The sequence below is a fragment of the Parus major genome, chromosome 9 (genome assembly GCF_001522545.3).
Source record: "Parus major isolate Abel chromosome 9, Parus_major1.1, whole genome shotgun sequence".
In the NCBI taxonomy this organism is placed as follows: domain Eukaryota; kingdom Metazoa; phylum Chordata; class Aves; order Passeriformes; family Paridae; genus Parus; species Parus major.
Genome location: NC_031778.1, coordinates 23,881,923 through 23,908,553, shown reverse-complemented (window position 1 = coordinate 23,908,553; position 26,631 = coordinate 23,881,923). Strand labels below are relative to the sequence as shown.

Here is a 26,631-nt window from a genome sequence, read left to right as displayed (position 1 = left end):
AGAAAAAAGCCCAAGCACCAAGGCTAATCCTTCCCCCAGGAGGACTTGGGTTTGGCACATACCTACTTGAAAATCATGGAATCATCTTAGCTTGGAAAGGAGCTCTAGGTCAGAATCCAACCTGTGCCCGATCCCCACCGTGTCCCCACCACCCTCCCAGGGAGGAATTCCCAAGGCACAGGTACTGCAGGGTGGTGTAAGCAAAACCAGAGACACAAAGGGAAAGGGAACACAGATTCCAAGTTAGATGTAATTGCAGGAGGGTTTTTTTGCTATTCTCTGGATATTTCATAGCCAATACATAATTTGTGTGAGATCACCCCTAATCTCACCTAAGCAAAGCATCTCTGGTATGATTAATGACCTGTTGAACCTATAAGATAACAGAATTTTAACCAGATTAATACCAGTAAGACTTAGACTAAATAAATGTTTCATCCAAAATCACTTCGTTTTGCTTTTTCAAAGGTAAAACACAACTCTGATTGTGCAGCTGCAGATTTACAGTTCCCAAACCTGGCTACAGCACTAACAGATTACCCAGGGAGTAATGGTGGTGTAAATGCTAATTAGGGCTGGAAAAGCAGAGCCCTGGCAAGCTGTTAGAACTCCTTAAGAGCTCTCCTTTATTGCTTAAAGCAATAAACGGTTGGTACATAATAGAATTTATTATACAGCAGTGCCTGACTCTCCAAAAACGCTAAACGGGACACGTGGATCCGAACCAACTCCGGCTATGTTTATTTTCCTCCCAATCCCCTCCAGAGCCCTGGCACACACCGAGCACAAAGCCAATTTGCAGGGAACGCTTTCTTTCCCACAAATGCCACAAAGCAGCCCAGGCTGAGCGCTGCCCGTCCCTGGGGCGAGCCCGGCTCTCTCTTGGCCACTCAGAGCATCCCTGGGGCAGAGCCGGGGCTGGGATGGAGCCGCCCGCCCCTTCCCGTCCCGGCCAAAAGGAGCAGCAGCAGCAGCGCTGCGCTCCCAGAGCCTCCCGGCTCATTCATTCGGGCTCCGCAGCTCCTCCCGCACCGAGGATCCCGGCTCTGGGCAGCCCCAGCTCCGGGAGCAGCCGGGACAATGCCCCGAGAATTCCTGTCCCTGCTCACCCTGCTCTGCGCCTGCAGCGCTGCCGGCTCTGCCCTGGATGAAGAGGATGACTACGAGCTCATGTACGTGAACCTGGATAACGAAATCGAAGGTCCGGCCCCTGCCGCTGAGGAGGGTGAGTAAATTTAAAGTGAATTTGGGTGAAGCTGCTGCCTGGCTCTTGTAAGAGTTATTACTGAGAACGTGATTTACCTTTTTCTGAGGGGAAAGCTCATGTAGGTTATTCCGGGCAATAATGGCTCGGATGGGGTGTCCTGGACTGTGCTTTAGGCTCTTTATTTCTCAGTTTTCCTGCAAAAAGCTGTTCCCAGCGGTTTAGGATCTCTGCAATCACACCCCTGCCCTGTTTGTGCTCATACAGAGGGGAAGGCACTGGCCCCAGCAGGGCAGGGGTTGGACCAGACTGTCTGTAAGGTCCTTTCCAGCCCAAACCAGTCCGTGAATCCACGATTCTCTGGCAGTCAGGAGGACACAAAGAGCACAGAGCCAGATTTTGCCCAACACTCCCGTTTCAAACTCGGTACCAAGGAACAGCAACATCTGTACCTTCCCTTCCAGCTGCTTCATGTGACTGCCAGCGGGAGCACAGCAAGTGGGACAAGCTGTTCATCATGCTGGAGAACTCGCAGATGAAGGAGAACATGATGCTGCAGGCTCTGGATGAGCTGCCCAGGCTGGAGCTGCAGACCCTGAAGGCAGAGCTGAGCCAGCTCGCCACCACCCTGGCGGGCACCTTCGCCTCTGTCACCTCCCGTGTGGTGAGCCAGGTGGAGCAGGCGCTGCTGAGGAGCAGGGAGCAGGCTGAGGAAGGCAGGAGGCTGCAGGAGATGGAGCAAGGGAAGGTTCTGGAGCATGTCCTGCAGCTGAGCCACAACGTGTCGGTGCGGCTGGGCTGGCTGGAGAGCGCCTGGCGCAGCGGGGCCCAGCAGCGGCTGCAGGAAACAGCTCTGGAGCAGGACAAACCCGGGGACAGCACAGGGGACAATCTCATCCTCAACTCCGTGTGGAAGGAGCTGCAGCAGACCCGGGCTGAGCTGAGGGTGTCACAGCAGTGGGCAGCTCAGCACCTGCTGCCAGCAGGTAAGGCCAGGGGGAGAGCTCTGGGGAGGGCACTCCCAACAGGGACCCCAAACCTGGGCACCTCCTTCTCCAACAGCTCCAAACCCCAGGAGCAGCAGGGCAGCTTTGAACAGGCTGTGAGAGAAGGGGAGAACCCCAGAAGTTGTGGGAAAAGAGCCAGTGAGATTTTTCAAATGTGGGATCAAAGAAAGGTTTCATCAAAGTCCTTGTGCAGGGCAGAGCCAGCCAGGATCCCACCCTCCTCCAGGCTCTCCCAGATCAAAGCCATTGTCAGAGAGCAACAAATGTACTTTAGACATCCAGATTATGTTCTCTCACCTTTTGCCTTCCCAGCTGCTGGCTCCTATGCATTTGCACAAATCATGGAGCTTTCTTGTTTTGCTGCATGTTCCCACTCCTTCCTCTTCCCACGTCAACATCTCCTGGGGTGTCACCTCCAGGAGCTGGATGTGCTGCTGCCAGCCAGCCAAGCACACTCCCAGGGCAGGGAGGGCACATTCCCTGTGGAACTATTGTGCCCTGAATATTCCCACTGGCACAGAGAAATCACTAACTCGTGCTGCTGTTGGGGGGATTTTCCTCCTTCCAAAACATTTGCACTGCTCAGTGAGGTGGCCACAGAAAGGTGGGTTCAGATCCTCAAATCCCAGCCCAGCTTTTTGGTGCAGTGACACCCCAAAAAGCAGCAGCTTGGGTGTGGCAGAGCAGCCCCTGATTTGTGTGAGGTGTGGGTGCAGAATTAGTGAGTGTGATACAAAATGTGCTGAATTCACCTGTGAGCTGTCACTGCCCAGCTCTAACTGCTGCTTAATGGCTCTGTTCTCCAAAAATACAAATTATTGCAACTTAAACCTTCCCAAAATGTACCCCCGCAGGGTGGGTGTGTAGGAAGGAGGGGGTGCAGCATCACCAGGGAACAGAAGGGAGCAGTAATTGCCACAGCAAAGGCAATGACACAGCCACAACATCATTTCCATCAAAGCTTTTACAGCCTAACCCAAACCCATCCCTTCATGTGGGGCACACACTCAGCTTTAGAAGTAAATTGTTTTCACTGCTTTATCACAAATCTTTGTGTGCTGGGAGGAGATCTTTGAGCATATTCCTGTTTTTCCTCAAGCACAAACCTTGCAGAGATCTCATTCTTCATCTCTGTACCCCAGGCAGCCTCAGCAGCTACTCTGAACTAGGTGAGAGCAACAAACTCGAGCTGCATTGAGGATCATCAGTGGAAATTCAGTTTCTTTCCGCTGGTTCCCACATGATTTTACACAAAACAACCATACTTGTAAATTTAAAGGCTACATTTTAAGTACTTCCAGAGTATCTCTCTGTTTTTGTTGTTTTTTTTTTTCTCCAAGGGAATTTTTAGCAACTGACTTTAATTTCTCACATCTTGACTTACTGCCAGCCATACTCTTGAGGGATTTTCTAATCACACTTTTTTTTGTTCTTCACTGAGGCTGGTTTTAATTTTGTTTAGGCTTTGATAATAGAGCCTGAAAGCCTGCTAATTAAAAGCTTTTTCACAATAGTGCTCCTAAGTAGCATTTTAAGGAGAATCCCCAGCAGTTGCTCACTGACCCTGCCCTTCCTCAAAAGGGTCAATGGGAGATGGAAAATCTGCTCAAAGCTGGAGGGAAGCAGCCCATGAAATCCTGCAGCAGCTCGGTCCTGGAGGGCACAAAGAGTCCTTCATTCCCCGGAGCAGAAATTTCCACACACGTTTTAGACATTTCAGATCCTCCAGCTTCTTTAAACAGGAAATGAAGCAGCTTAATTGGAGAAGGGGCTGCTTGTTCCCTGCTGTCACCTTGGATATTAACTTAGGTACAAGCAGGGAACAGCCCAGGAACCACCAGAAATGTCCTGGCTTTCCTGATCACCAGTTGCTTTCCCAAATTGCACAAGTTTCTGTGAGTGGTTTTAACTAATCTAATTTCTATTATCAACACTTTGATTAATTGGGCACGAGAGAAGAGCTGGTTTAAAAGCATCAGTTGTCTCATCATTTCCCCCGTTTAAGCTGTGCCCATGAAAGCTCCTGACCAAAAACTCCCAAAGGCAGGGCCAGCAAAGGGAGTCATGTAAATTAAAGAAGCAAGCCCATCTCAGCACCTTCCTGCCAACATTTTCTGCTTGCCCTGATGCCCCTTTATCCCTGGCACAGCCTCCCTCCATCCTGGTCATGGCACAGTGTCCCAGGCTGCTGTTTGAGGGGATCCCTCACCCCCTCCTCAGCACTCGTGGGATTTTCACCACTCCACACTTGGAGGATAAAAGGAACAATTCAGTGGTTCTGAGGGAGGGTTACCCCATTACCTGGCAGAATTAGCCAATGTCAAGGGCTGAAATGGTCCCTCTTTCCCAGGAGGTGGTGCTCCATCCAGCCCAGCTCCCCAAAGGGAGCAGCAGGGCAGACAGGCTGCGTTAACCCTTCGGATCCCTTTGGATGTCACAGGACTGTACAGTGCCCCCTGTGCAGGCAGGGAGGAGCCAAGAGATTCCTGCAGCTGGGTTATCCTTTGCCACAGTGTCCAGCAATTCCTCCATCAGCTCTGACAGCTCCTTCAGATCATCCTGGGGTCAGTTCCTGCATCCCACTGGATGAGCTGAGCTCTCAGCTCCCTTTGGGAAGCCTGGAAGCGGGCACTGGGTCAGGCATTGGAGTCCCCATCCCTGCAAGTGCTCAAAAATGGGTGCATGTGGCACTTGAGGGCCTGCTTTAGAACACAGTGGTGCTGGGCTGGCACTTCACAGAATCACAGAATGGTTTGGGGTGAAGGGATCTTAAAAATCATCTTGTTCCAATCCCAACTGCCATGGTAGGGACACCTTTCCCCATCCCAGGGTGCTCCAAGCCTCGTCCAGCCTGGCCTTGGGCACTGCCAGGGGTGGGGCAGCCACATCTTGGTGAACACAGAGGTCTTTCCTGACCTCAATGATTCCATGCAAAGTCAAAGGTCCCGACTGCACACATACAAATAAACCGGTTCTTATTTACCTGACAATCTTCTAAACCTTTCCAGGCTGTGAAACCGCAATCCTCTTCCCCATGCGCTCCAGGAAGATCTTTGGGAGTGTCCACCCCACCTCTGGGATGACCCTGAGCTCCTTCACTGCCTGCATCTGGCTCAAGGTGACCGAGGCCTTGGACAAAACCATCGTCTTCTCCTACGGAACCAAGTTCAACCCGTACGAAATCCAGCTCTACCTGAGCCGGGACTCGGCCGTGCTCGCCGTGGGGAGTGCCCAGCACAAGTTAGCTGCCAGAAACGTGGTTATTCCAGGGAAGTGGCTCCACCTTTGTGGCACCTGGAGCTCGGAGAACGGATCTGCAGCCCTGTGGGCGCAGGGACAGCTGGCAGCCAGCGCCTGGGACGTGGCCGGAGCTCACACCATCCCCGACGGGGGCATCCTGCAGCTGGGGCAGGAGAAGAACGGCTGCTGCGTGGGAGGGGGCTTTGATGAAGCTCTGGCCTTCTCGGGGAAGCTGACTGGCTTTAACCTGTGGGACAGGGTGCTCAGCCCCGCCGAGGTGACGGCTCAGGGCGCGGGGGACGCCTGTGGCACCCGGGGCAACGTGGTGGGCTGGGGGGTGACGGAGGTGCTGCCCTACGGAGGAGCCCAGTACGTGTCCTAAAGCCTGGGGTCTGCACAGGGAACGGATTTCACAGAGCTCAACATCAACATTACACCAGCCAGAGCTGCAGGAGACCCTGCCTCTGGAATCCCCATGGAACATCAGTGCTGCAAGCTCACAGAACGAGGAACTGTGGAGATGGGATTGAGCTCTGCCTGCTGTCCTGGAAAAAGCCTGGAAACACATCCACACATCAGGCTGTGCCATTGGAAAAGCTGTTCCTGGGCTCAGGCAGCCCTGTCTCCCCAGGACAGGGTTTTCTGATGGATAAAGGGAGGGTCACCGTGGACATTCAGCAGCCAAATCCCTGCTGAGGAAAATCTGACCTGGCTCTGCAGAACAGAGCAGCTGTGGCTGTCCCTGGATCCCTGGCAGTGCCCAAGGCCAGGCTGGACATTGGGGTTTGGAGCAGCCTGGGACAGGGGAAGGTGTCCCTGCCATGGCAGGAGTGACACTGGATGAGCTTTAAGGTCCATTCCAACCCAAACCATTCCAGGCTCCTCCAATCCTTGGGTTCTACAGTGTTCATGTGAATTTTACAGAGGAACCACCCAAGTCAAGAAATGTGTTGTCTGTTAATCCTTGTTAGTAATGTGTAGACTCTAAGAAATCTAGTTCCTTGTTTAAAGCATTATTTATGCCAAGGATTGATATAAAAATAATATTCCCCATCATAATCTGATGTTACATTGGGAGGGAATGCAGCTGTATTATATTGTACATTGACTTTGTGATAATTTTATTGAAATTATTTTTGTAAAGTTGTTTTGTAAATAAAGATACTTTACTAGACCAAAACTCTCTATTCTCATAAACCAAAATTCTGAGCCAAGTCCCAGGTGGGGATTTTCCATGTTTTGAACTCTGCAGTTTTAGCTGCTGATAGAGAAAACAGAAAGAGCAACATCTCCCAGGAGCTGAGAGACCCCAGGCACAATCCTGTTCCTCTGGGGCCAGGTTTTAAGGTACATTTGGACTCATTTGCTGCCCTCAGGGGGTTTGTACAAGATAAAATTGCTGCTCAGTGCCAGTGATTCTCTTCTCTCTCACACAAACTTATCCCAAATCCCCTAAAAGCCTAGGGCTGGATAACAGAGCACAGCAGCAGCTGCAGAGAGCCAAGGAGCTGCTGCTGATTTTCATGTAGAAACCAGCACAGAGAATGATGAATTCCCTGCTCACTGGCTATGGAACCATTTACAACAAGAACCATTACTTGCTACCTGTTGAAACCTCTGAACAAGTTATCATGAGGAATGTCTTATTCAAAGCAATTCCTATTTCCCCTGGAAATTTCCCCCATCCTTCTTCTCTCTTCCCTTGTTTCCCCATCTCTCTCATTCTCTACACATGTCCTAAGAAAACATTTTGACAAATTTCTTGACATGTTGCTGCTGCACTTCCTCCTGACCATGACAGATCCTTGCTGTCTGGATACAAAAGTAGCAAAAAAAGGTAAATTCCACTTTCCTGTGCCATTCAAGGCTCCAAACCTAAAGTTACACGACCTGCTCCAAAGTTTTGGCAGCATTGCTTATTTAGGGAAAAAGAATTGCTCTGGTTGCTGGAATTTCTTCTCTTACCCTGCAATAAAAATGTATCTACGTTATACATGCTTGGCAGTAAACTTGACAGAAATCCCTCACTAAGTAATATCTGCAAATAACCTTAGCTACAGAACAGTGAAATATTACCTCTGATCATCTCTGGCAGCCAAAACCCAGATCTTCAGAGTTACAAAAACACTCAGGGTCCCATCACTGTGCAAGGAAAAAACCACTCTCAAATCCTCCCTCTGCTCAGTGCCCTCGGTTAAGTGAAAACAAATGTCCATGAAATGCAGCAGGAAAGGGAAAATCCTCAGAAAGATCCCCAGAAATCCTTCCTGGCTGCTCCTCTTACTGCAGCTCATACCTGGAATGCTTTGTCTTGGAAGGAGCCTTCTCCTATCTCAGCTCAGCTTTGGCACGGGACCAAATTCAAAGCCAGGCTTTCCATCCTCACTGACTCAGCTGGAAAACTTCCCTGTTCCCTCATCACCTCCCAGGACCAGCAGAGCTCTCCCACAGCCCAGCACACTTCTCTCTTCCCGTCCTCACCCAACTCCTCTTTCCTTTGTCCACACTTCAGAAATAGCATTTTGGGGGAATTTGGGCTCCAATTATGAAAAAGCCTCCGCAATCCTGCACTGCCACCCCAGATGAAGGAGGGAGGCTGAGCCACAGCCCAGCAGCACAGGATGCCTGGGCTCCTCTGGAAGGTGGAGCAGCCAAGGGACTCTCTGATTTCAGAGCAGAGCTGTTGCTGTCCCCTGGGAATGGGAATAAATCCGTGTGACCCCGGTGCTGATGGACGGTGTCAGCACCGTTCAGAGCCCACACTCGCTGGGGCACAGCACTCAAACCCTCTCTGAAGGGCTCTTTTTTAGCTATTGAGATAAGAACCTGCTTGTGCAGCCAGCTTACTTGCCCCAAGTAATGAAAAACTCCAGTTCCTCTCCATCATTTGTAGGCAAGGGGCCAAAGTTTGCTCAGCCTGGTGCCACGAGGCTGAGCCCTGTCTGCTCAGCCCCACAACACAGCTTTGTCTCCAAAATCTGCCTTGGAAATTCATCCTCAGCAGCTTCACCTCCTGCTCCTCCCTTCAGCAAACCCTCTCAGGGCAGCTCTCAGTCCTCAGCCTGCTGCAAACCCAGCTTCTCATGCCTGAAACACCAATTATGTGCGCTGTAATTAAGTCACTATGCAAAACAAATCATTTTGCCTGTTCCGAGTGGCCCCTTCCAGGCTGGAATTCCCAAACCTGATATCCACAGCAACATCTGCTGGTGGAAGAACATAAATGCACAACTCGGTGCTGAAACCTTCCCTCGTGGATGTGCATCACTTTTCCCAAAACCATGGAGATATTCACTATTTCTTTCTGTTATTACCCCACAGTTACAAGTGGCAATGAATAACGTTAGCACATTAGAAAGAATGAAGAGAATAAATTTATAAAATAATATATAAATGTATAAAATAATATATAAATTAATAAATATGGGATGCACACATTTAATTTGAGGACTTAACACCTTCATAACAACGTTATTTTAATAATTAGTTGTTGCTACTTGCTGCTCTTACCCCTACTCGAAGGAGAACACTGATTTTACCACTGCAGTAGCACTGTACTGCAACAAACACTGTGAACTTTATTACTCCAATTCAATTGGAGTTCCTTTTATAGAGGAATGAATATTTTTGGCTTTTTAAACCACAAAAAAAATAAAACTTAAAGAGATTAGCAACATTGTTCTATATAAAGCTAATAATGTAGGCAAAATGAAAGAACCACTACAAAGCTTTTATATCTTCCATCTGACTATTTCACCACAGAATGGGATTAATTTCATCCCCATTTCTCTTTTGGAGCCTTGCCAGTGACACAAGGAGGAAGGATAAGAGCTCCATGGCTGGTGCCTCATATCAGGGCTGATAATTTGGAGTCCATTAGCAGGAATATTAATGAGTACAGATGTATTTCCTGCCCTGTGGGTCAGCCAATCCATACCAAAACCTCCAGAGGTGCAGTAAATTCATATATTCCTTGAGAAAGTCTGTTATCAGAGTGTGATTAATACATTTGATCACATTTATAGATACTGCCACAGGTCTGCTTTATACAGCTGATATGATTTGTTTAACGGTTGGATTGATCCTGGAGTCTTTCCCACCCCTAATGATTGATTGATTCTATAAGAGAATGGTTCTATACATGCTCTGGTCACACAGCTGGACTAAAGCCAAGCTCTGGGCTGGGCCTACCTTGAAGGACACTCCTGAGGATGGTTTCTGTGTGCTCAGCCAGCAGCTCTGCCTCAGCAATGGCAGCCAAGGACAGGTAACTGGACATGTTCCTGCACAGCTCCTTATTCCCCCTCTGCAGGAACTTCACTGCCACTGGCACAGCCAAGGCCATCACTGGGGGTCTGTTGTAATTCTGCAAAAACGTGGGAGAAAAAATATTAATATTGTGCTGGCCAGAGTGGGGGAACCAAAGTCAGAGCAACAAGGGGGGAAAAAAGCAACAAACTTGTCAAGAAAGGTCATGGTTTGGTACCAGCACTGAAGGCAGGAGTCACAGAAAGAGCAAATACAGAAATTTAAAACTACTGCAGCAGGAAATGTTAAGAATAGCCCCATCTTTGTCTTCTGCAGAAGGGCACTAACAAAATACATGATGCATAAATATAAATCAATGTAAATAAAATATATAAGATATGAAGCACACCAAGGACATATTAACATTTCTAACAAGACATTTTGTGCTTGGTGCTCTTCCACTGTCCCAGGCTGCTCCAAGCCCTGTCCAGCCTGGCCTGGGACACTTCCAGGGATCCAGGGGCAGCCACAGCTGCTCTGGGAAAATCCAACCAATTCCTCTGAACACTGAGATTTCTCAGGAGTTCAAACCCCTCTTCCTAAAGTGCCTCCAAGCTTCTGCAATCTCAGGGTCCCTGAGTGTGCACTGGGGGTTTTGATCCAGGCCAGAAAAGGTTTTCTGCTCTTGTCTATACAGGAAATGTTGAGTACAAACCACACACATCCATTGCTGCTCAATCCCCAGAGCAGGACACGTTTGTGTTCCCCATTCCCTCTGGAGCCTCCTTAACCAGTGCTGTGCCTTCCTCTCCACTCAGTTCTGAGCAGTTCTTTGAAACTGGAGCACATCCCCATTGCTGAAAATAATCCTGCAATGTGATTATGTCTAATTAGCAGCTGAAATCCCAGGCAACCCCTGGAACCCAGATGTTTCAGACAGTGACAGAGCAGTGCAAAGGAAGGCAGAGCAGACTTTCTGGACCTTCACTCTGGAGCAGCCCTGAATAGAACAAATTCAGACTGAGAAATCCCAAATCTGCTATTCCACAGAGTTGGAGGGGCTCTGAGGGTTTTTCCTTGGAACAGAGACTTGCCAAGAATTGGACACTCCCTTCCAGAGACCTCTGAGGAAGAAGGGGCTGCAGCCACCCCTTGGTGACAAGACAAATAATCCTGGCAGCTGCCACATGACCAAAAGCTGCATCTTTAATGAGAAAAGCTCTTCAAATAAATGGAGCTTTCTGCAGCAGCATGTTTAAATCAACATAATGCCTCGTTATGTTTGGCTGAGACACCACAGAGCAGGAGCCAAGTGCTGCTCCAAGTTATTGCTCTGCTACTCCACACAAAGAATGGGAAGATAAGGCTTGGCTCTGACTAGGATTTAAAAGATCTAAGAAAATTCCAAAGAACAATTTTATTTTTTCCTCCCCCCACCCCTAACAATAAAGATAAAATCCTCAGTTAAGAAAAAGGTTTGAATTCAGAGGGAAGGAGAAAGGTTTCATTTGTTCCACGATAAACATCAGGGCAGGAAGGCACACTCAGAAAATGTGGAGGTGACAATGAAGAGCAGATTTCAATAAAGTGATACAGTGATGGTTGCAAACCTTGGGGACCTCCCTGCTGCTGATATCAACAGAGACCTGTCTGAGATCCAGCCCAGCTGGCAGATATTCATTATTGTTCCAACTGTCCCCCACATCTGCTGGAAAACCTCATTTTATACCTCTTTTATTTTTTTTTTTTTTGTTTTAATGCAAAGGAACTTGCCAATAAAAGCTCTGCTTTAGGGAGCAGCAAATGTGATTTTATAACTCAGCTGTGGCTGCCTCATCCCTGGCAGTGTCCCAGGCCAGGCTGGATGGGTTTGGAGCAGCCTGGGACAGTGGGAGGTGTCCCTGCCATGGCAGGGGTGGCACTGGAGGGGCTTTAAGGTCCTTCCACCCCAAACCATCCCAGGATTCTGTGAGTTACCCCAACAACCTCAAGAGAGGAGGAATCAGAACAGTGCAATTCCCCAGGCTCCTACTTTTAAACATAACCACCCAAAAAGAGTTACAAAAGCTTTTTAACAACTAAAACCAAACTGGCAATGAGATCAGAGCCCTGCTGCTCCCAGCCCAGCTCTACCTGCAGGATACAGCTCATGATGTCAGATGCAATTTTGGCGTGTGGGGCATCCTCATCTTTTCCAGAGGGCTTCAGGTTGTGCTCCAGACACGATTCCCAGAGAGCCACCAGGGCTTTCCCGTGCTTTTCAATGGATGCAGTCTCCCTGATGGCCGTGGTGATGCGGGTGATGCAGATCTCCACCACGGCCTGGTCGTTGTCATTGCTCTGGTAATCCTGGGGCACAGCAGAACACATCTGCCAGTCAGCTGGATTGCCAGGACCCCACAAAATTAACTTTTTGTAACAGTCCAGTGCCCATTTTTCCATGTCCACCTTTACAGCAAATGTTCAGTGTGATAAAACTCTGCAATTTATCATCCCACAGGTCTTAATTGTCATTACTGGGAAGGTATGGACCCCTATAATCTCATATAATCTTTAATATACTTTAAATAACTATTCAATAAAAAACTATTGTAAAGATGAACTTGAAATATCTTTGAAGCTGGTGGGAACTGGATTTTGCCAGCACATTTTGAATTATTATGCTTTGCTCTTCAAGTCTTATCAGAAATTTAAATTGTTTATATTCCCCCCCCCCTTATTTATACAATATAATCTTGTAAAAAAATAAATTATTAAGGACACTGTTTCACTCACTGCAGCTGAACTAATGATTCTGATCTGTTCAAGAGCTTCAGAGAGGCTTCCTTCAATCTCAGCATCCTCCAGGGAGAAGAGATCCCCTGCTCGGGACAGGTCCTTCTGTGCCAGAACCAGCCCGAAGAGCTGATGCATGGCCCTGCTCAGCCACCTCTGCAGGCACCACGGGCATGCAGAGCTCAGCTGGGGACACAACAGGAACAATCCTGCCCAGGACAGATCAGTTTAATATGGAGGATAAATCTGGGCTGTATTTCAAGGCTTCCTTGGCCCCAGCCTAAAAGAAAACAATAACAAAAAAGAAAAAAGAAGAAAAGTCAGCAAATTTATTGATTGACATATTTCAGTTTAGCAAAGATTTTTAAATGTGTGTGAAAGCGTCAGACACGACCCCCCAAGCCAGGGATATCCTTGAGCACAATCATGAACTGTGTGAATTTCTACTAAGTAGCTTAAAATTAGATTAAAAAATCCATAATAAGTGAACCCAAGGATTTCCTCCTTTCTGTGCACATTACCTGAGCAGGCTGGTGCCTGGACCAGCTGCTGAGGGTTCCAAACCCCCTTCCCTGGTCAGGAGAAGAGCTCCAGGAGGAGGAGGAGGAGGGTGAAGCCTCTTCCTTTGTTTTCTGGGTTGTTGTGTCTTGACTCCAGAAAAACATTATTAGCAAGATTGAAAAGATAACAAGCTTTGTTTAGACAAAAACTGTCACTTTTGTTGCCAAAATGATCCCTAGGGAATTTTAAACTCCTGTAAAACAAAACCTTGGCTGAGGAATGGAGCAGAGGCTGAGCCAGGCAGGGCTTTTAGGACTTTTAGGACTTTAGGACTTTGGGAAGTCCTAAAACTCTGCTTAGGTTCCACGTGGCTTCACTCTGGGTGTCAACTCCTCTGGAGTCTTCTCTGGAGTTGCCAAAGCTACAAGATCTATCACTTATAATTATTAGTTGAGATATGGAGTACCCTTAATCCCTATTTTATTCTCTTTTTCAGGGGGAAAATATAAAAAAAAGTGAAATTTAATCATAGAATCACAGAGCATTAAAGGGTTGGGAGGGACCTTCGAGCCCATCCAGTCCAAACCCCCTGGAATAGGCAGGGCCACCTCCCACCAGCCCAGGTGCCCAAGGCCTTTGAACATTGTCAATGTTGGGGCATCCACAGGAGGAGAAAAACCAAGGCAAAGCACTGAGAACATTCTGGAACTCCTTGGAACAATCTCTATTGTAATAGGTTGCACACTGCACTTGTTAATGGCCCTGTTTTAATTTCCCCGACTCTATCAACACTCCAAATTCCATCAGGCAGAAGCAGAAAGGAGCTGAGATCGCAAATCCCGAGGCACAAATCGCCCACCTGAACCACAGGGGTGGTGGGAACTCAGATTCTCTCACCCTACTCACACTCAGCCATCCCAAGACTAAAAACAAAAGTTCAGAAAGCCCCAGCCAGATTTTTTTACCTGCTCAGGATCCCCCCAGGCCATCCTTAGGGATGGGGCCAGGTGCTCTGGGGACAAAGCTGCCCCTTTTTTCCTCCTCTTCCCCCAGGCAGCATCCAGGGCCAGCAGAACAGGCAGGGATCCCGCAGCTGGAAATTGTGGTACCACGGGGAAGGCATCCCAGGAATGCAGAATAAAGCGACCTAAAAGTTACCCATGGCTCTGTCAGGTGACTGCAGGAACCCAAATGCAGGGAGGCCTTATCTCTGAATGAGCTGCTCTGTTTCCAGGGCAAAACACAAAGCCTGCTCCACTTGAGGGCAGTTGTTTTTAATAGAGGAAACAGAACTCTCTGTGTTAGTGGAAAGCTATCCTTCCCTGGGAAGGAGGGGAAACAGCCCTCAGTAAGCTCACACTGCTTGAAAGAAAGAGAACAAGTGAGCAGCCTCTCTGGAGAGGAGATTTCCTGGCCAAAGGAATAAATGCTGTGGTTCTGCAGACTTTACACGAGGACAAAAGAGGGTCTGAGGTTTGCTTTGGCTTTTAACACGAGCCTCAGGAGCAGCACAACAAAATGTGCCCACATCAGGCAGAAAAGTGCTCCAGGAAGGAAGGTCTGCTGAGCCCTCCCTTTCTGAAACGCAGCAGCCCCTTCTGCAGAGGCTGAGCTCCATCATCCTCCCAGCTCCCTTCCAGCTCAGGATATTCCCTGAGCCTTGGGAATATCACTGGCCTTCTGCAAGTGATCCTCCCCTGGGTGTGCTCCTGCACAGGAGCTTCTCAGAGGTCCTGAGCTCTACCTGAACAGAGAATTTGATGTGAGTTTTATAGACAACACCCAGGATAATGCAGAAAAGCATTTATTTATTGTGAGCTCTTGGAAATGGAATTATAGCAAATCCTCTTAATGCTTACATTGTGTAACAGTGCTGGAAATACTTTCCTTGCATCAGCATTAAAGAGAATTGTTCCTTAAGCATTTCCTTGCTCGCTACAATATTTGCTATTAATAGGCAGCAGGCACTGAGCAAGAGGGAAAACAAATTATGTGCCTTATAAAATGCCATTTTTTAATTTTCTTTTTTTAAAGGGTCAAGCTGGGCAATAAAATTGCTTCAAGGTGTAGTTCCTGAGGTGTCTCATCACCTTGAACCTACATCAGCTTGGCTCCACACCAGCCATCAGTTTTCTCACCTGCTGTATTTGTTTCCCATGCACAGAAGGAGTGGAAAAGGCAAAGGATTTGGCCAATTTTGGTCCATCCTGCCCAGATCCCCCTGGCACTGCATCAGAGGGGATTCACAGCAGGAATTTGCACCTTTCCAAAGCCAGAACGTGGGGAACAAAGCAGGAACTCCAGCACTTGGAACAAACTTCATCGTTATGCAGGAAAAACCCCTCAGTTTACATCACAAACCACTTGCAGCGGTTCTGGTGCAGTCCCACATTGATTCCAAGGTTTGATCTGATTTTCAACACCTCCTTTCCCTTTTCATGGCAAGCTGAAAGAGCCACCCTTTCCCTGGGACCTTGAAGCTGCTCCCCTCCAAGGGGATCTCTCCACTTGCTGCAGGCACAGCATTCTTACCAAAGCTCCTTATCAGAAGCAATCAGAATAAAAGCCAGCCTGACAGGTTTCAGAGCTTGAAGCTACTCAATTGGTGTGTTTGCAAAATAATTCCCCCAATAATAGAAGATTAACAATAAAAATTCCATGTAAAAGGGCAGTTGGACCTACAGGCATCCAAAAGCCAATTGAACTTGAGCTGAAAGGCTGAGCCTTGCAGTTTCATCAGGAGCTCAGCTTCTGCAGAATGACATTAGAAGGACAGGAAAAAAATCTCTTTTAAACCAAAGAGGAGGGGAGAGGATAATTTTTTAATATATATTTACAGTGAAGGGAATTCTACAAGAAAATAATTTCCTTAACTTCCAAAAGACTTGAAACATAAATCCAACTGCTTGTTTTTCTGGGTGCTATCCCACTGAAAACAGAAACACAACCTTCAAACAATCGTGCTGTGACATTTTTATCCAGTTCTGTGCTACACAACATCCACCAGGAAAGCCTTCACTCTGGTTAAGGAATTTCAGGGAGCTCAGGAGTTCATGTAAATCCTTTAGAGGATTTTCTGGTTTCTCCCTTGCTGGAGCTGCAGCGAGGACAGGGATGCTCCCAACCCAGCCCAGAGAGGGTTCCCAAGGAAATCCAGTTAATTACCAGAGTCCCTCTCCTCTGTGATCCCAGTTTTCCATGGGCACCACACCATGGCTCTCTCCAAATGCTGCAGCACAAATCCCACAGGGAATTTCCAATTCCCCACAGGAGGGCTGAGCCACCACAGGTGCCAAAGCTCTTTGCTCAGCACAAAGTCACACTCATTTTCTGAAATCTTCAAAAATCTAAGAGGTACAGAATGAGCATCTGGCTCAAAAATATAACTTAAAGTGTCCAGTAAATTCCATGGGAGAGGAAAGTGATCTGGGAATTCCCTGGCACTGGAGAGACTCGGTTAAAGGACTGGGAGCTGTTTTATCGTGGTCATCTTGGGCACAACAGAGCCCAGAGCTTGGAGTAACCTTAAAAAGGAAACCCAAAGTCCCTTTCCTTACCTTGCAGCCGTGTTGCCATGCTCAGCTCATGGATCACACAGAGTGCTTTGGATGCCTTGGATGAAAGGGGGGAAACAGAAGGAAAATAGTGTTAGTGATTCTTTCCCTTTTCAGACTGTAAAATCCCCCTCAGGACTCCTCCAGGAATGATTGGTTTGCACCAAACAGGGTTTAATCCTCAGGACCTGGGCCCTTAAAAGGCCAAACACAGCAAGTTTGGGTTTCCATGCTCTGCAGATAAACATTTACAACAACTACATATTTATTTTTAGTTTCCTTTTCCATGAACAGCAGGAAGATTATTCTAATCTTCAAAGAAAAAAACCTAAATTTCAGGTAGAATTCCATTCTGTTGAAATTCTTTGTCCCCATCTTAAAAGAAAAAATTTCGTGGAATTTCTGTCTCAAAGAGTTACAGAAGTTTGTAATATTGCCAATATTGCTGCTGGATACTTCCTTTCCCCCCTTGCACTGATCCAGGGGAAAAAAAAAAGCCTGGATACATTTCCCAAGAACATCCACATATGCAACTTATGAACAGAATATTACAAGATATTTCAGAGAACCTTTCCCCTCTGTCTTGCACTAATCAAAATTTACTTTACTTTTATGCTTAAGCATTCTTTCAAAACTTGGAAATAAAGTTCTCACATTTTTCAGTGAAAGAAAAGGATTAAAGATTATATTGAGAGAGCATCATTTTCACACAGGGTGAATAGACTACAGCAGTTCCCATGGGATCAGCTGCATATATTTAAAATCTTCCCACAAGACAACCATTGTTTCCTATGAGCCTCTCTCTTTTTTTTCTGTCAGGACATGTTTCCACACTTCACATCCCTTGAAATCCCATGGATGCTGAGCTGAACTGGATGATGAAATGATAAATTATGAAGTCTAATAATTAATTTTAACCCCCTAAAATTAATTTGAGGGGTTAAAACTAGTTTTTACTAATGAAACACCTCGCTGGAGTGCTGGGAGCTGAGTGGCTCTCAGCATCCAGCTCTTGGACACGAGGAACCTGAGTCCCTATGGCCACATTGTCCCTCCACTGCAGGACAATCAGGAATTACAGAGCCTTTTAAGAGATCTCTCCCACCAGAATTCCAGGGCTGGAAGGCAGTTCAGGCTCCTTCCAGATGTGTGAATATTCTCCCCTGTGATGAACTGGTTTAATCAGCAGCTTTATGGGGCAGAATCTGCCTGAACTGAGGCAATTTTGGCTGCACAGCCTGTGCAAAGGCACTGCTGCAGAGGGGTAAGAATGTACTTAGGAACTTCTACTGCTGCAAACAGACAACTTGATCAATTTTTTAATATAAATAATTTGATTATCTGGGTGCTGTCAAGACAGTTTTCTCTGATTGTCAATCCAGAAGAAATCGTATTTGGCAGCTGGTTCAGCACACACTGATGCTTTATATAACACTTCATAAGACTTAGCATTTTTAACATCAGCAAGGCAGATTTGTAAGAATTCCATGTTTAAATGTCTCTGTGATATTAAAATATTAGGCTAAACTAAACAACACAGTGCTAAAATGGAATCAATGGCTTCATAAGAAACACCAATTCCATCACTGTCACAATGATGCTGTCAAAATCTGCTCATTTTCAAGGGCTGCTTAATGAGCTTTTAGGTCTGTGAGTTATTTCCAAGACTGCAGTGATGTTACAGAAAAAGAATTTGGTTTAAAATTTTACAAAGGGAATAATGGGTATTTCTGTCCAAAGAGAGTGAAGGAGGAAATGGGGCAGAGCATGAGGGTCAGAATACAGGAACCCTATCATGAAAAATGCCACTCTGCCAGGGAAAATTGGACTAGAGCAGTAAATAAATGCAAAAAATCACTGAACCTCAAAGTCTCCTGAAGCAGCAGTCACCAGACAAGCACTGAATGTCCTGAAGTTCCTCCCAGGTACCTGGCAATCCACCCCAGGGTCTCTCCAGCTGGAGATTTAATGGGACCAGCAGCTCCCTGCTGTGCCAGGGTTCCCCCAAAGCAAGGCTGGAGCCCAGGGACAAAGTTTCCCCAAGCACAGGGAGGGGAAGGAGACAGCTGAGCCCCAGGAGGATCCAGGGGTGCTGCAGGTTCATGTCCCACACACAAACACTGCTTTTCCCTTCCCTGGCACCTCCAGCCAGCTCACTGCACCTCTCCCAGGCATCACTGTAATACATTCCTACATCTCATACCCACGGCTCCTGCAGTCAGAGAAAGCCAGGCACAGCCACGCTGTTAACGACCACACTCCCTCCAAATCCTCCTCCATTATTTAACACCCAGCCCTGCTCCTCAACTCCCCTCCTCCCAGTAATTTATTCATTATTCAAACTGTTACATGAACACATATTTAAGTTATTCATACCTCTCAGAAGCGAGACCTCGGAAGAAACATGAATAATTGATGGCAAATTGAGGCTCTTTAGAGAAATTGGGATGGGCTCCATCCCAGCTGCCAGTGCCCCTTCCATCCCCCTGGCTCTGGTATGTGAGCGAGGCTGCTCAGCCCTGTCAACCCGACCGTACAGGCGATTCAGTTACCCTGGAGTTGTCATGTGGAATCAAGCAAACAAATATCTTCTCTCCCTCTGCCCCAACCTCAGTGCTGGAAAACACATCAGGAATAATTCCTCACCCAGCTTAACTCGGGCAGCAGCTCGAGTGAAAGTGCTCCCAGCTCGATACGGAATTTGAATTCGTTAAAAGGATTTATCAACAGCCAGTGGTTACATTCAGTTAATTAATAACCTGCTTAAGAGTAACAAGGAAATTGCAGAAGTTAATATTACTTGTGGGGCCTCTTCTGGAAGGCTGGAGCCTGCCAGTGCCTCTGGAGGAGCTGGATCCAAAGGAAAAGTCAGGGCAGAGCAGGACACTGAGGAAATGCAGCCTTTCAGATGACACTTGTGGCATCTCAGCAGCTCCTGAACCTCAGCCAGCCCTTCCCAAGGGACCTGCCCAGGTGGGACCCGTGCCCAGGGCCTACCTGAGCACCTCCAGAGCTTGGCAGCTGTAACAGAAATTATCTCCAAAGCATTCCAGAGGCATTCCACACATACCTGATCCTTCCCCATCAAGCAGGTCCATCCTTTCCCCCTTAACTTCCCTCTGACAAATGAATTCTGGGTTCCCACCAAGCCAAGCTTAACTAAAACCGACCCCGTGGAACTGAGTCTGGCTGTGTCCTCCTCTCCTGGGAGAGCACAGGGGCAAACCCCCACTGGGAGTGTCCCAGCAAGGACATTTTTCTAATAGCAGCCAAAGAAATATCAAAGGAACCAACTGGGAACAGCCAAGTGTAAGGTCAAGCACCCTTGGGCAGCTGCTGGGAGAAAGGAAAGCCTATTTGCCCAAAGATAATGAGGAGAAACATTTGTACAACTCTTGTTAGGGCTTCTCTAATAATGAAGGAGTTTATAAATTAAAGTTTTTTTAAAAAAATCTGCTCCCTAGAATACACATGCAGTCACACAGGTCCTCAGTTTTGATGGCAATTCCTCCTAATGGCTTTTTTGCTCCTGTTCATTGCACCACAGCCTGGGCAATCAAATACAAAATTAATGGGGGGTGAACACATTCTTTTAACGATGTTAAAGTTGTTGTTGTTGTTGTTCTTTAAGGGAAATCCAATTGTGTGTTTCCTACATCTTCCTTTTAGCTCAGGAAGGACAGGAACACAGCTGGCTTCTCTCCCACTTCTATGGGACTGTAAAAAAACCTTGTGAGATGATGGCAGGGCAGAAATGTTCTCACTCTGAAATTCTAAACAAGAGATTTTAATATAATAAATTTCACAGGGCAGGGTGATCTGACTAGGAGAGCCCAGACTGGGGGTTGGATTTTATTTCTGCATCTGATAGCGATTTTATTCATTGTACAGCAGGAATTCAGAGCTTCCTTTGCTCACCATGAACGTAATTTGGACTCCTAATAGCAGCCAAAATCACCCAGAGACTGTGGATTCACCAGGCTAGGCTGGGCTGGGAGCAACCTGGGACAGTGGAAGGTGCTCATGGCAGGGGGTGGAACAGGATGAGCTTTAAAGTCTTTGCTGTAATAATGAGACAAACTAAGATATCATGGTAATAAAGCAAAAAAGTTCACACACATCTTTCACCAGCTGAATAAAGAGAATTTACCTTATTAAAATAGGTTTTTTCCCCATCCTGGAAAAAAATAAATTGGTTTTAATTTTTATTACAACAGCTACAATGAATGACGCCCTTTTTCAGCAAAGCCCTGGAAATATTTATTTTGTTAGATTTTTAAAAACAAACATCTTGTTAGGGAAGAGACAGGCTATTGTTCTCCCTCCAACTAATTGGGGAAAAGCAACAGAATATTCCATATTCATTACATTTCACCAAAATGACTCATGTTATCTTCCACCCAGACAAAGTGTTTTAATTTTAATAACGACAATGCCGACAGCTACAATACTGTTCTTGCAGAAGTTTGCTTGTAAATAATTAACAATTGTTGTATAATGACAGAGGGGGGGGCTGATAGCTCTATGAATTTCACAGTCAGGCTGGAGTCTCTTTAATTTCGGGTATTCATAAGAACCCACTCCCATCCTATAATAAAAGGCTAATGGCAAAATCAGGTTTATGTCCCTGCAGCCTGTGCCAGTGCCAAAATCCTGTTGCATGCCAGGAATCAGCCATGGAAAACCAAGGAGAACTGTGCAGGACTCACAGATCACACCTCCAGTGGGTTTCAGTTTGGCTAATAATTGTCTGGGTTTGAAGCTGAAGTCTGGGATGGGATAAATAAAGTTTCAAATCCTGCTCTGTGCTGGGCTGGCCTTGGCAGGGGACAGATCCAGGACAGAGCACCACTTATTAATGGCTTTTAAATATGTGCACTCCAAGGCTGGCCAAGCAGGACATGAATGTTCTCCTAATCCACGCATATTCTTAAAAGCAGGAAACATTCCCCTGCCTGTGATGGAATCAGCCAGGACACAAACACCTCGAGAACCATGTAAAGTTCCCCTTGTTTCCGTACCAAATCTTGCTAATTCTCCAGTGTACCAGCCACAGTCACAGCCCCTGCTGACATTCAAAGGGCTTTTCCCTGAATAAAACTCTGGGATTCTGAGCCAGGTCCTGGAGGAGCTGAACCCTGCCCAGTTTGGTTCTGCTGTTTGGGTTTGCAGTGGGTATTGCCCCGTGCAATGCTCAGAGCTCAGTCACAGCTGCCCTGCTCCAAAGGCTCATTTGCATCACACACCCAACATCTGCTGCACCATCCTGCTGATAAAGTTTATCATGAATAGGGAAACTCTGCATACTCATTTCTTTATAACCACTGCTGGTTCAGAGAGGTCTCCAAAATACTCACAAGCAATAAAAAAATTCACCCCAGCCTCCCTTTGGACAAACTCAAACACACCCAGCCTTGTTTTTACATCCCCACACATTCACATTTCACATCTCAGGTAACATTCTCATGAATCACCTGCATCATTTCCCCACTGAATGCGTATTTTCTTACTTCAGGCATCTCCTCCCACTGGCTTTGCTTTCCACGGACAGGGTTTCCTTAATTGAGCTGCATAGTTTATGAACTGTGCTAATTGAGCTGCAAAACTGCGGGGCTTTCAGACCCTGAACCCAACCCAACATGGAGCGCTGGGTCGGTGCCACTGGAGCTGCAGCTCTGCAAGTCGAGGAGCCCTTTAAAACAGCTCTGCACTCCTGACATTCCTCTTTTCCCCACTTTGCAATACCCCGAGGGGTCAAAAGCTGCATTCGGTTTGCTCGAGTTCTTTTAAGGAGAGCCAGGACAAATGATCCAAGCTGCTGCTGACAGCCCAAGGAAGAAGCATCATGCTCCATCCCTGAGAGCAGCAGTGAGGAAAACTCACCCAGGAGAGCAAAAGCTGCTACTCCACACAGAAAAAAACCTGCCCGACTACAGGGACTGCTCCAAGCACGCTGCCAGAGCCTGGGGAGGAGGCAGGAGCCTTTAAAAGGGTCCTGGAAGCAGAAAGGAGGAGCGGTATTGATGGGTAAGCGACACGATCTGCCGCTCCCAGCTGCCCGAGTTAAGAGCTCAGCGATCAGGGCAGACACCGCGTCTGGAGCTCGGCATCCAGCTGTTTCTCACCCTAATTAAGTCTATAGGCTAACAGGGATTATTAATATTAATCACCCAGCTTCTGAAGCTGCTAATGAAACCAGCTAATCCATAGCAGTGAAAATGAACACGGGGATTTGTGCTGAGTTACACGGGAGAGAAGCAGTACCTGCTCTACAAAGTGCTCACGCGTTGCTCGTGAGCTTCTCCTCCTGGCTAGGGAGAAATGCCTCAGAAAGGCCCTAAAAACCCTAAAACACCTGCTGAAAAACCTTTCTGTCATTAATGCTGCACCCCAGAGGAGCACAGGGCTTTGGAAGGGGAACAGGCTCCCAGCAGAACCTCATTTCACCACAGCAGCAGAACTAAGCAGCAGCACACACTCGGGAGCTGAGGGAAACCAGGCAGGGGTAAAAAGGAGGCAGCACCTCACAAGAAACGATATTTAAATTAATTAACACCAGCAGTGATGTGGAAGTGGCTTGGCGGGCAAAGTTTTGTTTGCTAGATTTGTAAAATTCTTTGTATAAATAAACGTAAAACTGTAGAATGTTGGATCGGAAAATCCTCTAGTTTACCAAAGCTGCTGAGGCAAGAGCTGCCAGGTCCAGGCTCACCTGATGTTTGTCCTGATGTTGCTTCCCTAAGCAAAGCTTTTCAACATTCTACAATTAGGAAATTACTCATTAGCCAGAGATTTTTCCATTAGGAGCAGAGGACATCACATCACTGGTTTGTTCCAGTGTCTGAATTAATGATTCTTTGCTCTCTCAAATGCTTCCTTTTGAAGGAAATGTCTCTTTATTTTCATCTCTTTCTCACTCTGCTCGTGTTGTCTTGTCCTGTTCCCAAACAATCCTCACTAAGTTTTCATTTCCTCGGTTTCTCTGTGTTTTGGGGGTTTTGTTGGTTTGGGTTTGTTTGTGGGGAGGTTGTTTTGGGCTTTTTTGGGTGGTATCACTGTATATGTTTTGTTTTCCCTCCAACATCCTCCCTTAACCTGAGAACCTCCTGCTCCAGAAAGCAACTCCCTGAATTTTCAACACATTTTGCAGAGAAACCATCTTCCTCTCATAACTTCAAAATTTAAACCAATAGTTCCTGTGAAATAAAACAAGATCTAATCCTTTGTGTCCAAAATGTGGTTCCTGGCTTTTCCCCAGCAGGTCTGAATTTATCAAATCGTGAGGTGTACACATTGCATTAAAACCAAGTAATAGAAAATTCAGTGTTCACCTTTCAAGTCCAACTTGGTAGGAAACTGATTCAATTTTGCTGTCAATTACGTTAGGGAGAAATAGGAGAAAATAGAAAAAAATAAATCAGATTAATGCATTCTGAGATAAATGGTATTTCAGATAAGTTTAATCTTACTTTTGAGAGGTGCAAACTCATCACGTGCATCCACATCGAGGAGCCTGGGAGGCTCAACACCAAAACAGTTTCACCCTCATCTAAATGAATTAGGGTTTCCTTTTTTTATCCTGAGCAGGACTCACAGGACAGGATGAGCATTTCAGCTGGGGCCTGAAATTCCATATCCAGTTTAACTGACTTTAACCATAAAGGCAATTTTCTCCTAATCAGAAGTTAGATTGGCCCTTTGGTCTCCCTTGTCAGGCTGTAAATAGATGCTCTCCCCTCTCCTCGGGAGGACAAGGATTAAAGGAAGACAACATGGAAAAGAGATTGAAACCCATGGGAACTGGGGATGGAGACCATGAACTTCAGAGATGTTTTTAGGAGGTTCCAGATCTCAGCTCAGCAGATTCTAACTTAACCATCTGAGTAACAGTCTCATCTTAATTATTCACTGTCCCATCTCTCAGAGTGGGGTTGAGACTGGAAATTACCTCTTGTGACCATCAAGTCCAGCCCCAGCAGGGAGGTCAGGGCCACCTCCAGCTGGATTTTGAACCAATTCTCTCCCCTGGATTCAGTGCATCCCTGTCCTTCTTGTACTGAGAAGTTTGTTTTTTAGAAGTGAAGTGCATTTATCACGTCCCATCCACAGGAAAAAAAACCTTCCCAAATGTCTTCAAATCCCTAACACGATTTCACCTGTAAAATGATAAAAGCTACTTCAATTTGCCACTCTAACAGTGCCTTATAACCCACCCTATATTTTGCTCCCAGAAGTGGTTACTGTCACCCATATACATACACCAAGGATTTTTATATTTTAATAGCAAGGCAACAAAGAAATTCACTTAATGACAAGTTCTTGGACTGATGCATTATTCATTTTGTTATCTGACAGCAGAACAAAACTGTAGCCATAAATATATAATGTTACACACCACTTTTAATGTTGTTCACATTTATGGAGTAATTGGCTGTCTTCTACATTATCCTTTCTTTAGTCACTTCTTTTTTAAGGGAGTGTCATGAAATGCAGCTCGTGACATCAAAGATGTGTTTATTCAGGAACAGAGACAGCAACAGGCCTGGATAAACCCAGGAATCTCAATCTCTGTTTCTGAAAACTTTTTTTACTCTCTGTAATGATTTTAGAGGTATCTTTGCACCATTTTCCCACATACAGATTGCTTTTTTGCTCCTTCGATTAACTATGATTAACATGAATTTTTAAATCTTCAGGAACAAAAGGAGACAAGGTGAGAAGGAGGACCTGTGAGAAGGCTGCAGAACAGATCCAAAGGAAACAGGGATGGATTCAGGCCGGTTGGACAATGTGTTTGCATGAAGGGTCCATCTAGGAGCTCCCCTCCTACAACCACAGAATCCTGGAATGCTTGGGATGGAGGGGACACCTTCCACTCCCGGTCTTTCCTACATAACAAAACCTATTCCTTTCACAATCCTGCCACCAGAGCTGCTACAAATCCTCCTGCTTTTTCCCATCCCCAACATATGAGTGTCATGGACATAACAGGGAATTTCACCGTGCCAGACAAATGCAGCTCAACTGCCAAACCCAACACTGAATCACTGCCTGAGCAGAGATTAAACTAGAACAATGTCGATACCCAGAGCCTGCCTTTAATCATTCCCCCAGCCCTGTGTTAATTAGCTAGGCTGCAGCAACCACTGACATGAGCCGGTATGAGAATAAGAAGTAAAATTGTATTAAAAATTCAGTAAATTATACAACACTCTTCCTGATCAAAATATTCTGAAATATTCATGCCTGGCTTTCCAGGACCTAAAGGGGGCTTGAAAAGAGGCTGGAGGGGAACTTTCCACAAGGGCCTGGAGTGATGGGACAAGAGGGAATGGCCTTGAGAGGAAGCTGGGCAGGGTTAGATGGGATATTAGGGAAAAATCCTTCCTGGGAGGGTGGGCAGGCCCTGGCACAGGGTACCCAGAGCAGCTGTGGCTGCCCCTGGATCCCTGGAAGTGCCCAAGGCCAGGCTGGATGGAGCTTGGATCAACCTGGGACACTGGAAGCTGTCTCTGCCCATGGCAGGGGTGGGATGGGATGAGCTTTAAGGTCCTTCCAACCCCAACCATTCTATGTTTCTAAAGGGACAAAGATCTCTAGAAAGATCCTAGGATTGGTAATTAGAATTCTTTGTATTCTTTGTAATAAATCTGTCTTTACTGATCAGATTAAAATGTGTTTAAGCGAGCAGGTGGGTGCTGGTGCTGCACTGGGAAGGTCTCACCATGCTGTTCCCGCAGGTCAGAGGCTGAACCTGCCCCTCTGCCCAGCCCCGGAGGGCACATCTGGGCCCGGGGAGCAGATGGGCGGCTGTGGGCACTTCCAGCCTTCCCCAGGCTGGGATTCAGGGATTAAATCCCAGCCTCGCGGGGTGTTTGGGCTCCCGGCGGCTCCCGGCGGCTCCCGGCCCTCAGGCGGGCTGAGGCCTCAGCGCCGCCCGCCCGCAGGGGGCGCCCCGGGCCCGCGCTCTGAGGCGATGGCGGCGGGCGGGAAGGGCAGGGCCGGGGCTGAGGGGATGGCGCTGCTCCGGTCACCCCGGCTATCCCGGTCACCCCGGCTATCCCGGTCATCCCGGCTATCCCGGGCATCCCGGCTATCCCGG

The 26,631-nt window shown here is 47.0% G+C and overlaps 1 protein-coding gene across 9 annotated transcripts in view; it reads right to left on the bottom strand.

Annotated features, from left to right (window-relative positions):
- The window catches only part of VEPH1 (ventricular zone expressed PH domain containing 1), a 53,334-nt gene extending 34,116 nt beyond the window's left edge, over nt 1-19,218 (bottom strand). For 5 of the 9 annotated variants that reach the window (XM_015638059.1, XM_015638060.1, XM_019007851.1 and 2 more), the window contains exons 1-5: nt 18,906-19,212; nt 16,533-16,587; nt 12,475-12,754; nt 11,833-12,048; nt 9,643-9,817 (exon numbers count right to left, since the gene is read on the bottom strand). In XM_015638059.1, the coding sequence (XP_015493545.1) occupies nt 9,643-9,817; nt 11,833-12,048; nt 12,475-12,612 (529 nt within the window). In that variant the 5' untranslated portion in view covers nt 12,613-12,754; nt 16,533-16,587; nt 18,906-19,212. Of the gene's footprint in view, nt 1-1,656; nt 1,851-9,642; nt 9,818-11,832; nt 12,049-12,474; nt 12,755-13,940; nt 14,123-16,532; nt 16,588-18,905 lie in introns of those variants that run through there. The other 4 variants (XM_019007848.1, XM_019007849.1, XM_019007847.1 and 1 more) reach the window with 4 other exon arrangements.
- Nucleotides 19,219-26,631: the final 7,413 nt, after the last annotated feature.